The sequence below is a fragment of the Poecile atricapillus genome, chromosome 2 (assembly GCF_030490865.1).
Source record: "Poecile atricapillus isolate bPoeAtr1 chromosome 2, bPoeAtr1.hap1, whole genome shotgun sequence".
Taxonomy (NCBI): domain Eukaryota; kingdom Metazoa; phylum Chordata; class Aves; order Passeriformes; family Paridae; genus Poecile; species Poecile atricapillus.
The window spans coordinates 18,253,595-18,270,153 of NC_081250.1; the positions used below are offsets into that span (position 1 = coordinate 18,253,595).

Genomic DNA, 16,559 nt, shown 5'->3' on the forward strand with positions numbered 1-16,559 from the left:
ATGACAAATTTTATTCCCCAAAGAGTTTTCCTCCATTGTGTTCTTGTTCTGCAACCTTGTTTTCTAAGACCAATCCATTAGAAGCCCATAGGCTTCCTTTCATAAGCATTAACCTACCAGTAAATGAATTAACTGCGCCACTTTGGCCTGTTCCAAATAGTGACTTGGTGTCTGAACCAAAAATATGGTTTGATATTTTTTCTCTTCAGATTTCTGTACAAGTTTCTTTGCCAAAGGAGAAGCTGTGATGCAGAAAGTAAAACCATGAACATAAAAATCTCAGAACTGCCGGTGGTGTTAAAAGTTCAGTTCTATTTTTAGACCCAAATAATTTCTTTCTTCAGAAGTCTCTACCACTCCCACTTCTTCCAAAATCAGTGTTTAAAAATACACAGATTTGTGAAAAATGCACTAGACTTTCTCTTAGAGTAACAAACCAGTTGTAGCTTGTTTGTCTCAGAAGATCAGACTGCCGTGAATTAGCTTTCAGTACACAAAGAGAGCTGGGAGATAAACAGCTGAAAAGAAAGTAGCACTTCCACAACTTCTGCCACATCCAGCATCAGGAACAGCAGGGATTTTCCTGTGTGTGAAACTGCCAAGAGCTGTAACTGCGATTGAGATGTTTTATCAGGCTGTTCCGTGTGAAAACACCTCATCCCTCCGTAGTTTCAGTAAGTCTGGCAGGCTGATACATTAAATTAAAAGGAAACAGTATCTATGCTGTATACTAAAGCTGCAACATTAAATACAAAAAACTCCGTAGAGTGTGAAGGCTTTAAATAGGAAGAGCGTTTCAAAAGAAACTAGACATTGCTAAATAGTATGGGTGCAATTTGTGATCTGCTTGGGATTAAATTTTGGGCACTGTGCATGGCTTCTTTGGGTTTTTTAAGGCTGATTGGTTGGTTGCTTGATTTGGGTTTTTAAATGAGTAGTACCAGCTGTCATGTGTTAGGCAGCTTTCTTGCTGTAGAATTGTAGCAATAGGCATCACCTTGTATCTGTTGGATTATTGTTATTGTTCTGACTCTTGTAGCTAAACATACAATGTATGCTGCAAATTGCCTTTATTATATGCTGTTTAAATATCTCATTGTCTGCTTTGCATACAAGCAATGTTATGTTCTGACAGAATGAAAACTAATGCTTAATTATGCATTGCCCTAGTAATGTGGTGTTTAGGGTGAATGTATCTGAATTAAATAAGGGCCATTAATAATGCCTAACAATTTATGATATATTCATTGCTTGATTTCAAATCATATAAATTAGAGAAGCTTATTTGAAATGTCACCAATATAAGATGGCTTTGTGGGAACACCTCTCTGTGTGCTAATTTCAAAATCATTACCAGCTGAGTCTTACTATTTATTCAATGTCCAGTAGGCTTTTATTATTCCCTTATTTGCAGTTTAATTACAACCTCTGTTTTCCTGACAGTTTGAATTCAATCCTAAACCTGCAGGAGCAAAATGAGTTGCAATCAGTCGTTTTTTTTGCCTGAAAGCTTCCTTTTGCTTTGGCCCTCTCCTACCTCCCATGGCCAAGCCACCACCCTGAGCCACAGTTTTTTGTATGTGTGCTTAAAGGGGCAATGCCAGTCTTAGGCTTTTAACATTCTTAAATGTCTTAAACTTTGTAAATTGTTGTGAGATGTCTCCAAGTCGCATAACCACTTGTGTTTATAGTAATATCACAGAAGATACTGAATTAATTACTTAAAGGGAGGTTTCTGGGTCACTTGTTAATATTGTGTGCGCATGAGTTTACAAATGTTATTAATACACATGAGGTATTTATACATAATATGCATGGTTACTGTGCAACTAGAATTTTAGTAATTCATATTTAAAACAATACTTTCTTTAAGGTTATTTTATGGAATTTGAATTCCTCAAAGATACAGCAAGCATTGTTCATTTAAAAAGACAAACTGCAGGAAAATTTTGCATTGGCAGCAATAATTCAAGGTAATTAAAGGATGTAGGTTCAAGACTAAAAGAATTTTCCTTTTCAATATGATGCACATGTATTTATTATAGAGATGCTGTGCATGTGGATTCTCAGAAGTAATTGCAGTTGAATGAATGTTTGATCCTGAGCCCTCAGTCCTCTGTCCAGTGAGCTCTTTTTGCTTCATTTATGCTTTGCAATTATCTCTTGTGGGAAATTGTTTCTTGCTTATGATTTTGTTACGTTCAAAAGCACTCCTTAGAGGAAAATGGGTATTTCTTACGTAATTATTACAGCTATTGTAGCAAAATTTCTGTTGTAATTTGGAATACTGAACTTTCATCCTCATACACACCTCATTTGCTATTGCTAAGGGAGCTAACTGTATTTAATGGGTAACATGAAGAGATAGGCATTTTACTTGTCAAAGGTATCATATGCATCTTAACATATTTTATGTTGTGCTTAACTTTCAAACACAGAAGAAGAAGCAAAATATTCATTTGAGATAAATTGGAAGACCCAAAATATTTTCTTTGCATTTAATTTTTAGTGTTTTTCAGATGTGACTGTTTCTTCACACAGTGATGGCAAAGTAGAGAATTGATCCCTCTGACCTTTCCTTTTTCTTTTAGCTTTTCAAGAGCTGGTTGAGGGGGGTGTTTTGGATATTGTTTCTTCTCCCTCCCCCCCACAATGTGGTTCCAGTTTCCACCAAGATCTAATGACACGGGTATTCCATTCTGTCTTGTGTGCATTTTCCAGTCTGGCTTCATCAAATCTATCCAAAAATGTACTATTGCACAAAGAACCAGACGTTATACTTGAAAGGTTTAAATTAATTAATGGTCTGTGCTGCTGGGATATGCCATTACTCAGCTGGTGTGCTATACCAAAGGTCACTTCTACTGTGTGTTCATCACCTGCTTTTTTATTTTCCTATTCTGCTAGAGAGGAATTCCCAAAAATATTAGAGAAATTACTTTTGCTTACCTCAGATTTGGATGAATCTTTAAAAAAAAAAACAAACCAAAACCAACAAATACCCAAAAAACCCAAGCAAAATACCAAAGCAAGCAACCAAAAACACACAAAAAATAAATGGGTGCACCCTGAAAAAGTCATCTCTCCTGAAAAAAACAAAACAAAACCATCATACCCTTTGTTGGTGGGTATTTTTCTGCTTGACTGGGGAATGGGAAGAGCGTACATTCATATCTTGTGGGGAACTTCTTAAAGGAAGTATTTTGGAATTTTTTTCTTAAAATCAAAGAATCCCCAAAGTATGCACATACAAAGGCTTTTTCATTCCACTGTGTAGGTGATGTTTGTAAGGCCTACAGGTGCAAGTAAAACTGTGCCATTACTTAGCACAAATTTAAATATCCACAGCATGAAAGCTAATTGATAGATGTATGCAGATAAACTTTCTATCAGCAAATTAAGAAAGCAAGTACACATAAAAATTTGATCAATGCAGTTTTGATAATCTAAGATGCAAATTTTCAAGCACACTGTTGTTGTAGATAGCTGAAGATGTTAGAATTCAGCATTTCTGACAGCTATTCAGCAGAATATTTGGATCATTTTTGTCTGGAATATATATACATGCATGTATGTTTCTGCTGCTCGTTGTTCAAGTGTGAAATTTGTGTGATCTGGCAATCTGCAAGAGATGGTAAAACAAATTCAGAATTCTTATCTCTGTGTAATATATCTACATGTCCCTAGTTTTATTTGTACAGCAGCTAGATGGTTCTGCAGACTCATGAACTGCCTCGTGGCTTCAGGGTGAGATTGATGTACAGTGGTATCAACTTCAGCGAAGAGCATGTATGTTGGATGTAGTGATTTTTCAATCAGCGTTTTCTTATTTTATGTTGTATTTAATGAGGTGTCATCATGATTTATTAGGCTTGTACAGCTGTGTTTTCAAAAATTTATTGGAGTTTCTTCTTTCTCCCCTTTGGAGTGAGGAAAGAGTGTTCTCTCTACAACTCCAAGGAGTGGAGCACTTTGAGCTCATCCCAGACATCTTTCTCTCTCCTTTCTCTGCTCTGCTTATAGCTGCCATGCTTCTAGATAGAACTTTTCAGGTCTTTCTGAAGAAGCATTCTGTAAAATCTAACCGATCTTAGCAGTTTGCATGTTGGCTGTAAGGATCTGAATGATAAAAACGAGACATAGCAGGGAACATTACTGGGGCTTTAAAGTATTGAAAGGTAGGGAGAGACTGCCTGACCTGGCTGACAATGTTGGTTTCTTTCTTCTGCTTAAAAGCTAGAAAACTCTTCACTCTTTACCTCTTTTGTTTAACTTCAGTTCTTAAGATCACACTTGCAGGCAGTGCATTCCCCCCCCCCCCCCCCCCCCCCAGTATTTTTAACTGATAGCTGCTTCAGTAAAGGTTTCTCCAAAAGTCTCTCTTAAGCAGAGGTAGCATTTACAGGCAATTAATATCTTCCTAGTTGGAAAACACTGGTGGATAAGCAATGCTAGGGAGCAGAGGAGCACACCTGTGTTGCTGCATCTAGCCCTAGTGTTCATTTCCATTCTTAGAGAGTAGGGTTCCCCCTAAACCCTGTAGAAAACTGCTGAGAAAAAATGTGCTCTGTATGAGCAAAAAGATTTGTCTGGGTAAATTGAGATGCATGACCAGGGTGTAGAGTGCCGTAAAAACATGGATAAAATGTATGTCATGGGTATTTGGTGACTGTTGTTGTAATGGGTATTTCATTCCTGGTTTGGAAGGACCATTACAAGCTTAGCAATTCTGTCTTGTATTTATTATGTTTTAGTTAAACTTGAGTAAAGTAAGGGTAGATTAATATATGCAATACTAAAAACATGCCTACAAACTAGGTCATAGTGAAGTTCTCTACATTTTATAGTAGAGATGTGGTCAGAAGTAAATTGCAAATATAACTGGAAAAATCCTAATCTGGAGAATACTGACAGTGTTCATTTCAAAGCTAGAAAGAGGAAGTGGTCCACATAAATGTAAGAAAACAAGGAAAACCTTAGGACTTACATGCACCTCTAAGCAAATTTATCTATTTAATTTCATTTCTAAGCAACATTTATTTAAATTGTTTGTCCAATATGAACAAGCAAAGAAGTGCCTGAGTACTGTGACTTACAAAAACCCATCTGAATTTTGCACCAGTGTAAGAAACAAACTTCTGCATATTGAACTGAAAGTATCTACATTCACTTGGGTGCAAAATTTCACTTTGTTTTCTATAAATAGTTCAAGACACAGGTAAGATTGCTTCATAAGCTACAGGGGTAAATAGTCATTGGAAATAAAGACATCAAATTATCTTTGGAAAACATAGCTTGACTGACAAAACAAGAACAATGTGTTGGTATAGGAGACCATTTTGCTGGCACTGTCATTGACCTTCCATAAAAAGTACACTCCAGGTGTCCTTTAAAGCACTTTTTTTATTTCTGAAACAAGTCTAAATGTGGAATGCTGTTTCTTCTTTTCCAAAGTGTCGCTCTTGAGGTTGCATTTGATCTGGAAAGAATAGCACTGCTTTTACATTCTTCTGTTACCTGCATTCACTCCTGGGATATATACACAGGAAATAGTAGACCTTCAGAATTAAGATATATATGTAACATCTCTGCAAAGACAGCAGCAGCTAAATGTATTCTGTTTTCTCTAGATCAATGAACTGAGCCATGTTCAAATCCCTGTTATGTTGATGCCAGATGATTTCAAAGCATACTCAAAGATAAAGGTGGACAATCACCTTTTCAACAAGTAAGTACAAGTAACAATTTTGTGTAGAAGTGGATAGTGGCAGTGATATTTTTATGAAGTACTATGAACTCTGTTATTTTTCAGTGCATGGGACTGAAGTTTTGATGATTAAGTTAATCCTGAGATAAACATAACCATCTGTGCTGTTCTAAAAAGCAACAGCAAAGGCTGCTGGGTAGAATTTTTCCTCCATATGGTTTATTATTGCCTTATGAGTATCTTAGATATTGAAGGCGATCCTTTCTTGGTGTCATTATTTATGGCTGATATAAGCATTTATTTGTGTATTTCTAAAAACAAAACTTCATATGTATGTGTTATTAAGTGTAGTGTTTGAATGAGAATCTAAAGGCTGTATCAAACATGAATAATGTTCAGCTTTTTATTTTCCATAATGCAAAATCATACCCATCATATAGAAGCTTCAAAAGTATTATGACAATTTCACACACTATATTGTCTCTTAAATATAAAATGCCCCATGAGCAGAATGTACAGATATATAAAACTGTTAATATTGGTTTGTCTATAACCTGGATTTTATTCAAAAATATATGTAGAAAATAAAAATTCTGCTACTTTGGGTCTTCTGTTCTGTGACATAGGTCAAAATAGCTTTTCTCTTGTATAACTCTAAAATGAACACTAGGATGTTAAAACTAGTTCTCTATTGAATGAGTAAAATTTTCTTGAAGTTTTGGCATGATTAGTACTTTTTGATATCATAGATGGTATAGTAATTCTTGTATAATCCAATCTATAAGGCTTCATCTTTTAGGGCAGTGGAAAAACATTCTCTTCTTTTGAGTCCATGTTTCAGAATTGTTGAAATGCAGTTTGTGTTCATTTCATCATTGTACTTCCTTAGCTACGACATAATTATGTTATAGCAAGCTAATAAACATTCATTAAACATTGTGAAGAAAAATGAAATAACCCAATCTCATTGAAAAAAAGAAAGCATTGGAAGAGAATGTCAGAGGATTGTTACTGTCAGCTTTCTATGAATAGCTTTGAGACAAAATTCTCTAGAGTTACTTATTATATATGCACAGTAATGAAGCTGAATTGGTTTTGTCTTCTTACAGAGAAAATATGCCAAGTCATTTCAAATTTAAAGAGTATTGTCCAATGGTTTTCCGTAATCTAAGAGAGAGATTTGGAATTGATGATCAAGATTTTCAGGTAAGTTCACTTTAAAAAAGCCTGGACTGGTGAAATGCACATTTCTGTTTTACCTTTTGTCCTGCCCTGGCTGGCTTCTGGTTCCTGTCCTTCTGCCATCTTTAGTCCTCTGTGTTTCCCATTAGAGTGCCTCCATATAAGGCACAATTTATTGAAGCTGCAGGGTAATACCTCTTGCAATAAGGAGGAAAAATAATGCCTGAACACTTCTGACAAGAGATTCTGTATTCAACTGAGTCACTTAGATAACCGTTGCTTCAGTGTTCTGTCTGTATGAGATGTGGTTTCTGAAATGACCACGGCCTATTTTTTTTTTTTTATTTTTTTTTTTTTTTTTATCCCTAATGATCTTTTTGGTTAGAAGAGGGTGACCTGTGGCCTGCCAGCTTCATCCTGTTTCATTATGTCTCATTTTCCTGTTGTTAAGAGGATCTGGAAACAAATTGCTTGTGTAAAGCAGATACAGTAAACCAAGAAATTGCTCTAGGTTTGGCAGGGTTGTTCCATGCAGTCAGAGTTTCTTTCTGCCTTTGCAAAAGAATGTCCTTGAACTCTGCTTCAGCCTGATTTGCCAGTTCTCACTGACAGTTCACTTGCCTATTGACAGTTTCTAATGCACAGCATTTCAGTCACAGGGATAATTCTTTCTGCAGTCGCACTACAAGATGTCCTGTCCTAAAGAATGCTTGCTGTGTAACCCAGTACTGCTTCCTCTCGTACTCTTTTGATTTTTTAAACTATTTTTATTTGAGCTGCAGTTACATTTATAATGTCACTAAAATGCATTAAGAGAATTTTTAAGTGGTTTTAAGTAGCTAAGCAAATGGTACAAAATTAATTTGTACAATAACACTCCCATTCTTGCCAATAGAGCAAACTGAATGTTGCAGCCAAAATCTCTATCTGAGTCCTTTGACAATACTTTTTACCAGTTTGCCCCTTTTCAGGATCAAACAACATGTTAGAAATGCCTAGGTGGGTTAAAGTGTGCAGGAGCGTAGATGGAGATTATGTTATGAATCTCAATATTCTACCACTGTGACCTTGTGCTAAGACACTTTGCCAGTCAGTGGAGGATTGTTGGTTTATTTTGGCAGAGCTGTCATGATCGTGTTCCATGATTTTTCATTATCCTATTTATGAAGAACTGTTTAAAAGGAAATGCACCGAGACTGAGGCCAGCAGTTTAAACAAATGTATCAAAATCACATTCCTGGTTCAGTTCTGCTAATGGACCAAGGAGGCTCCTATTCCTTGAGAAGTTACTTGGTCCCTTTATATGAAGATTTAGTTTTTCTTGACAAAGGAAAAGGTTGAGTGTCAAAGAAGGAAGATGTGATTGCTCCTAAAATTGTGATGTCGACTCATGCTTGCCATCTTTAGAACACAGGCTTTCGACATTACTGGACAATGGAAGGTACAGTTCAGTAAGTGTTAGAAGACATAAGATGCTATAGTGAGTTAAAACTGGCAAACTTGGCATGATCAAAAATGCTACATTCCACACCACTGTGAAATGTTTCCATCTGCACTGTTGTTCTGCAGCAGAAATTCCTCTTGTAACTATGTTATACCACTGTTTGGATTTATTAATGATAACAATGATAAAACAGCACTAAGGAACTGTCACTGGATAAACTGTCTGTATTTTCAGATTAAAACCAAAAATACTTCTTTGTATCTATGTGTTTTGGTAGTGTAACCAATCAACAATCAAAAATAAGAACATGTAACTACATCCTGGTTTTTGATACAACAAAATAATGTATTAGAAAAAGAATCTCATTTTTTTTAGTATTTAAAGCATATTTAGTGAAAAACAGAAGATAGTTAATATTAATTTTAACCCTAAGGGAAGACAATGTCTGCCTTCAGTATTGCTTTTTTCCTCATCCTCAGCAATTTATCACTCTGAATTCTTCTTCTACTGGACTAATCTGATTAAAAAACAATGAAATTAAATGCTCAAAGTATTAATGTATTTTGAACTCACTTTCAAAAGTAAATTATTTTTACAGGACTAAACATAAAGAAAATTTGTCTCCCCATGTGTAAGATGGAAATTATCCCTATTAAAAGTAGAAGTTGCTTCCATTTTAATGTTACAGTTTGTGATTTGAAGAGGGAATCTAATTTGACAAAGGGAGTTTCATTTTTTTTTTCAGATAACCTTTATCTTCAAGGAAGTTAATCCAAGTATTATTGGTTAAAATTGTCTTATACTCAGAATTAAACCTGAAATTGAGAAATTATTTGCAGTGTGGATGTATGGGAAAGCTTATAGAAGAAATATCAAGTTACTTTCTCTGATAGTTTTCCTTATATAGTGATTTAAAGGAAGGGAGTCCTAGTCAACTGTGAACAATGTCATTCTCATTATTGAGCCAGAAAGGATTGGTTTAGAAAAATAAACCCAATTACCTTGTTCATTAGTCAGACACATCAGTCACAGTCTCAACATTCATTTTAAATGCCTTTGTTTTCAGAATGTTCTGCTGATATCCTTGATGAGTTGTTCCAGAGGGCAAATAGTCTTTCCTTATGAGTAAGCACTAAAAAAAACAAAACCTACCTCATGAAAAAATATTGGTAGTGTATGCTGTAAGTAATGGGCTACACTAATTTTAATTCTTTACATTGTGTTTTTCATTTTTGTAGTAATTTTGTGGACTGCTTAACACGGACTTAGTTCACATGTGGAATAATTAATATATAGAACTTGTCTTACTGAGATCTCCTTTTGTCTCTGAAGATAGTCTTAAATCTCACCAAGCACATGGTTTTATTCCTACAAGTAATCTTGATTTTGGAGTAAGAGGAATTCCTTAAATTGTATATGGTTCATGCCTTACAGGAAGCCATTTCTAGTAATGGCCATTACAGTCGCTGGAATGAGCTCCCTTCACATGACACAAACCAACTCCCTTTTTTGAGATGTTTTTGGTAGTCTGTCCTGCATCTGTCTGTATTTCATAGCTAATTGGGCATCTCCAAGAGACATTTAGTACTGAACTGGGATTGAAGTTTTGTGGAGATACATGCGCAGTTGCTAATGCTGAGTGTGGACTTCTTTGTGATTCATACTTTATAATGGACAGCAGCATAGAAAATATAGTATGAAATCAGTGAAACCTTGAGTTTCATTCAAAGATTGCCTATACAAACTTGTTATGATAAATGAAGTCATTAGTATAGGTTAAGAAACTTTGTTCTTATATTAAAAAAAATTCTTAAACAGTTACTGTATTAAATTAAAAACTGGTCTGGCTGTTTTTTCTTAAAAGGAGGAACACAAGTGATGATCAGTCAGTATGAGTCAAAATTGCATTTGAATGATGGAAAAACTTTAAAACCATTTTAACCACTTATAAAGACTATAAATTATCAAAGGGAAAGAGACCATTGTTTTACTTTGTACTGTTGGATGTTACAAGAAAGTACATATGGATCTCTGATTGAAGATTACTTTAAGTGTCAAAATAATTCCAATAGCTAGAGCATTAAGTAATGACAGATTTTGCCTTGATAGGGTAAATTATGTATTTTTGTTAGTGTTTTCTTTTTTAATTGAAAAAGAATCCTTCTCATATTCACAGGGGAATATTTGAGAGCATTAACTGTTTCTAGTAGAAAAGAAAAAAAAATGATTAGAAAACAGATATTGTAATACTGTCCCTCAGTAAGCACTAAATTAATTTTAATTTCTGCATTCCCCTTCAGTTTTAGACACTGTAAAGGTTATTCTACAGAAAGATTTCTACCCCCTCCAACCAACCCCATACAATTAATGGGATAGCTGTTTTTCTTTAGGATTTCTCCTCAAGTCAGTTGACATGCTTTGTTATCTTAGAAAATATGAGAGTAGAGTTCTGTTAGAAGAATTACAGGGTTAGTTTCTGTAAACTGCAAAATGATAAGAGATTAACAGGCAGGCTCACCTAACACCCCCCAACAATCTGCAGAAAAATAGAATCTACTGCTGTTACAAGTGCTTCTGCTGCTGTTGATCTGGGAAGGGAAACTTTTTTTGCTATGCTCCAACACATCTGTTCTTGCTTAAAGTTATTGCTGAATCCTACATCTGGATTCTGCTAGGCGAGAGAGGAAGAGTGGGTTCTTACCCAATAAAGTACAATTGCTCATACCAGAGGGCACCAGTGTCCCAGTGTACCTAATGAGCCTTCTACTGGGGACGAGGGAGAGCACAACTGACTTCCCTTGAAGTTTTAGCACTCGGTGTAATAGGAGACAGGCTCAGATCTGACTTTTCCTGTCTGTAGGAGAAGTTTGTAGAGATTCTCTGTACAGGACAAATAATTTATAAAGAACTTTGAGCAGATGGGTCTGTAAGTTCTTTTTAATTAACCTATGCTTGCAATTTCTCTAAACATTTTTCTGTATAAAAGATTGAAAACTAAAATAATGAGAATTCCTACTTTTAGGCAATTTCCCTAATAACGAACCATATGAACTCGGTATCTTTAACTTCTGATAAGACTGTTCAGGAGACTTTTCAGTATCTCCCAGAGGTTTCTATGCAGAAGCAGTTGTAGTCTAGACTCAAAACAAGACATCAGGAAAACATTGCAAATTCTAGGCTTGTTTTTTAGATGTCAGCTTTTAATATAGTTTTCTTTTGATTTATGTAAACTTTGTGTCTAAAGTATGCATCTAAACTTTAGATCAGCAAAATCCTTATCAATCTCTAAATATTTTTGTTCATTTTTCATGACTTATCCAGTCCTAAGACATCGTTTTTAAGAACTTTAAAAAGTACTTTGCAATCCACAATATGTTTGTTCAGACAAACAAATATTAATCAGAGCTCTCAGCTGGTGCATCTGCACTAAAATTCATGCTTTTGTTTCTTGACCCTTGTTTTGGGAATGAACAAGCCCACCTCTAGCTAGAATCAAGCTACAGACAGCAAGGTCAGCAACAACCATGTTAGGAGTTGGAGCTTATTCCTAAGACAATCTTTTCAATTCATTCCAAAAAGTGCATTAAAAGTCGTCAAAGCAAGAACTGTCTTGTAAAGAAAATACCAGTGCTGGTCATTTTATTTTAGCATGGTAAGTCTGTCAGTGCATGAAAAGTTCCTGGGCTCTTCTGTCGGATGAGATTCCTGTAAGCAGAATATTCAGTTCATGAATCCCAAGTGGACATTGACACCAAGACATTCAGAACTGCTGACATCTTGTTTGACATGAGTATAGGCAGTGGTCGTAGTAAAGTGTTGAACCAGATGTAGTGACAAAACCTGTGCTGTTTGTAGTCTTTCCAGCACGTAAAGTAATGAATGAAGTTTGCAATCTAAATCTAATGTTCTAAGATTTAGTGCCTTAAGAGTCAGCCCAAATAATAATTTAGTGATGGTGGGACTTAACCTTAGTACATATGGCAATATAAGAAATTCTAACTTGTGGTTTCTCAATTTTCCATAGAAAACATTTAATTTGCCTTGCTTTTGGCTGTTCCTTGCCTAAACTGAGTATCATTCATAACCAAGCATTCAAACTGGAAAACAGTAATTTAGCATGTGCTGGCAACATCAAAAGAACAAACTGATAGGTACTCCCCAAATTCTTACAGACACAGCTGTTGAAAGGAAGGCATCAAGCCAAGCTTTGCAGGGCTAAAGGGAAAAGACTCCCAGAAAAAGAGCCCTAAGTCTTTCCAAAGCAAGTGCATGCCTTAAGCTGACAGCTCCAAATCTCTAGAGTCTCAATAGGATAACTTGATTTGGGAAAGGCCCTCATGTTTTATTCATTAACTCTTATTCGACAAAGTCAAGGAGCCCATAACCCTTCTCCTGGAAGGATAGCTCAACACAAAAAAAGAAAAAGTTCATGTTTCTCCTTTCTCTGTCAAAGTTTTTCACATCTTTCACCACAGTAATCACTGCCTGAATACAATTTTTTTTTTTTATAAATGTTCATAAGTGTTTGGAGTGTGTACATCTACAAGATCATAGAAGGCACTCTATATTTCTGATGTGTGCAGCACAGGACCAATGGTGTCTTGTTTTCCTCTTTTTGAGGTCCCATGACATCCACTATAGGCCTTTTGAGAGTTGTGCTTTTGAGCTGACAAGAAATCATGCAAAATTGTCCGTGTATCTGGCAATGGCAGGGGAGGTTACACCCCTGAATGTGCTTGTAGCGCATGTTACTGGTAGGTCAGGTATGCTTTTCTCCATGTCAGACTCCTTATGCACCTTCCAATGTCAGCTCAGTGTTGCCTGGTCTTGCTTCCACAACAGAGTTTCCAGATAAGCACCTGCTTAACGACAAGAATGCACAGTGTCACCATACAAAATAGGCCCAAAAGTTGTCCCTACCTGCGCCTGTATAGCAGTCCAGATATCTCTGGGTTTGGTTCTTCTGTTCTTAAAAAAACACCAGTGCTTTGCCTTTCTTCCCTCTACAAGTCACTGACAAAACACTGCCCTGAAAAATCATCTCAGAAGCAGGCTATTTGTTTCAAATTACAGCAAGTAACCTTGGAGCATCTATGTCAGTTGTATGACACTGTCTCTCTGATGTCCTTCTTAATCAGTAATCTGGTCTGATTGCAATATCCATGATTCCTGAGGTCTTGTAAAAAAATAAAAAGGTTGGGGGAAGCTCTGGGTTTGTCTTATTGGGAAGCTGTGCTTGGGCCAGAGAGCAGCACTGTGACTTCTGCTGCAGAAGAACAGCCAGACTGTGTGTACATCATCCTCCAACAGCCATGAGCTTTTCCACTGACCTATGATTTCAGTCATCACAGAGCATCATCTGTGCACTTGTTTTTGCCTATTTGTTCATGCAAAGCTTGCCCAGAGGCACTCTTAAATAGTCTGGGATGTGATCTGATTTGTCTTTAGGGTACATGGAGCTTGTGAAGCTCATTTTAGTTTTCCACAGCTTTTGGATGAGATCACAGCACCAGAAACTGTTGTTTGCCTTTGTCCAGACATTGTGAAATGGGGAAGATTTAAATCAATGAGAAGCTGTTAAGCCAGTCAGTTTGAAAGATTACTGTTCTTCTAAAGGTCTCTATGCTTTACCACCAGAATTTTCCTATTGCCTTTTTGCTCTTAGGAAGAGCTGTAACTCAGTGGCAATTTTTATTAGAATCTCTATTTAAATTAGTTACACCGAGTATTTGTATTACAACCAACACATAGTTCATGTGTTCAAAGTTTCTAAAATACAATCTTGTCTGCTAAAGTAGCAGTTAGAAAACAATGACATTTACATTAGGCGTGCGAGAGATTAGAATGAGCTAATTAAATTGACCTTTAAATCTCTCCACCCTCTTGGAGACTGAGGCTAATCCTTGGCCTCCCACTGTGGAGATAAAAATTCATGCTGTGAACATTTTAAGCAAAGTGGGCAGAGGAAGAAGAGCCTCACCAGCAGTTTGTCTTTGAAGAGGGGGGCAATACTTTGCCAGTTATAAATATAGCTTGCAGTTATGGTGTGAGATGGGGGACAAGTTCTTCCTGTACTTTGGTGGCTTAGTTCCATGTGTTTTCTTCACAAAAATAGTTTCAATTAGATAAAATAGCTCCAAACAAGCTTAACCTATTACTCTAGAAATAATCAAAGCCTCTCTGGGAATTAGCTTAGTTTTGATATCTGTTATCAGTATAACTAACATTATGAGTCATATCATTATTGTTATTGAATTACAATAGGTTATTATGTTTGTTGACCAATGTGTGAGGTAAAAGTAAACTTCCAAAGGATAAAACATTAGGTAGTGTTTTAACTAGCTTCTATGGTTTCATGAGGATGCTTCTTACAAAGTATTTGCCTTGATATTTTATGTCTTGGATTTTTAAAATGCTAATTATTGCAGAACTTTATAATAAACCCAAGAATTATATAAATAATGGATAATTAAATTACAGCAGTCAAAATTTAATTGTCAATGAGCAATTGACATTTCATGTAGTGAAATCTTGCAGAGGATGCAAAATCCACTCAAATGTTGAAGCAGAATAAAGTCAAAGATTTTGTACAAAACCCATTTTGATCACCTGGCATTCTGAGCCTATTCAAATGAGATCCTTTAAATATAGTGAGATTAATACTTACATGATTAAAAAAAGGAGTGCAAAACTACAGAGATAAGGGCTGTGTTCAGGGAGGTGGTAACTCTGGGAAAGAACAAGAGGTCAAAGAGGACAAGAATTTAGCACTAGGGGGACCTTCAGACTAGAAGGAGTAACTGCACCCTAGGGTGGATAAATTAGAAGGCATAAAAATAAGATCAGAAAGCATTCTAACTTCTTTTTGACTTCTGTTTATTATATACCTGATGCTAATACTATATATAGTTTAGTTTTGGTGCTAGTAAAAAGTGCTTTAAAAAAGGAAGTTGAAATTTGGATGCAGAAAAAATACTGGAAAAGCATCAAAGGAATTTAAGGACATGGAAAGTGCCGTTTGGTTGAGCATGGGAGTCTGACCTGCTGCACTTGCCAAAATTAGAGTTAAGAAGTAAGTAGTATGTGAGTATCTTTGCTGAAAAAGAATACTAGGTATTTCAGGAATAAAACAAATATAACAATATAAAACAAATAAAACCAGAGAAAGAAATAATTAAAATTCAAAATTAGACTTCCCTTTCCAGCAACACAAATGGCTAAATACTAGAAAAAGCTACAGTGGTGAATGTTGGTCTTTTGAAGATAGAAAAAATCATGACTGCCTTTCTGGAACTTATCTGATCCAAAAGTAGAGATTGCAGTTCATTTTAGGAAGGGCTGGGTGAAATAAAATAGTTTCTGATGGGAAGCAGTTCTGTTGGAATCTAGTTTATGAAATTTTGTTGAAATCTTTAGAAGAAGCTCCTGTGAATGTCAAAGAATTGTATATCAGGTCCTAAAAGCATGGAAAAAAAACCTTTTTCCTTACCTGATACATATTTATTGTAGGAAATGAAACTGTGCAGATTGCTGATAGTTTAGGAAAGAGGGAGAGAGAGAGAGTCTGTAGAGAAATTAAACAACCTTTCAGGTAATTTGCTAAAGAATATGCCATTCTTGGGTGAAATGGTGACATGTAATTTGGGTGTGCTGATTAACTTTTTTTCCTCAAGGACTCTCTGGGAAGTTAAGTACTAGTAAAATGTGTAGCTTTTAGTAATGTATATTTAAAAGGATTTTTTGTTTTGTTATTTTTTTAACATTTATTATTTTATCAGAAATAAATTCTGTGTATTGGACAAATTCTTTGTGATTTGTAGCTTCTCCATTCTGAAGATCAAATGAGTGTTTCTAGTTGCCTGTCTGTCAGTGCAGTATATGGTGATTTTCTTTCTTTTTTCTTTAATATTCATTTATGTAAGGGTACTTAAGCTTCTAGCCAGTGACTTGTCAGAGGGAAACTGGGAAAGAGGGGAAGGTATGGTGAAATTTATCTAGTGGAGGTATCTGTGAGCTTGGCATGTTAAATGTGTCTTCAGTTGTATAAGTAATTACACAAGTAATTTAGTGTAGTCTTTAAGTGACCTCATGAAAGTATTCACACTTTAAAACTACAAAACCTTTTCATTCTCTTGAGACCAAAAAACCAGCAGGCACAAGATTAAAACTTCACAAATGAGAAGTGAATGGGGAATTGGCAGAACACGCACACTCAGAGCAGGAGAC

The 16,559-nt window shown here is 35.8% G+C and overlaps 1 protein-coding gene across 1 annotated transcript in view; it reads left to right on the plus strand.

Annotated features, from left to right (window-relative positions):
• Nucleotides 1-16,559, plus strand: part of PIP4K2A (phosphatidylinositol-5-phosphate 4-kinase type 2 alpha) — a 110,804-nt gene that overhangs the window by 54,039 nt on the left and 40,206 nt on the right. The window contains exons 2-3 of the mRNA XM_058832474.1: nt 5,631-5,728; nt 6,817-6,913. Of these exons, the coding sequence (XP_058688457.1) occupies nt 5,631-5,728; nt 6,817-6,913 (195 nt within the window). The remainder of the gene's footprint in view (nt 1-5,630; nt 5,729-6,816; nt 6,914-16,559) is intronic.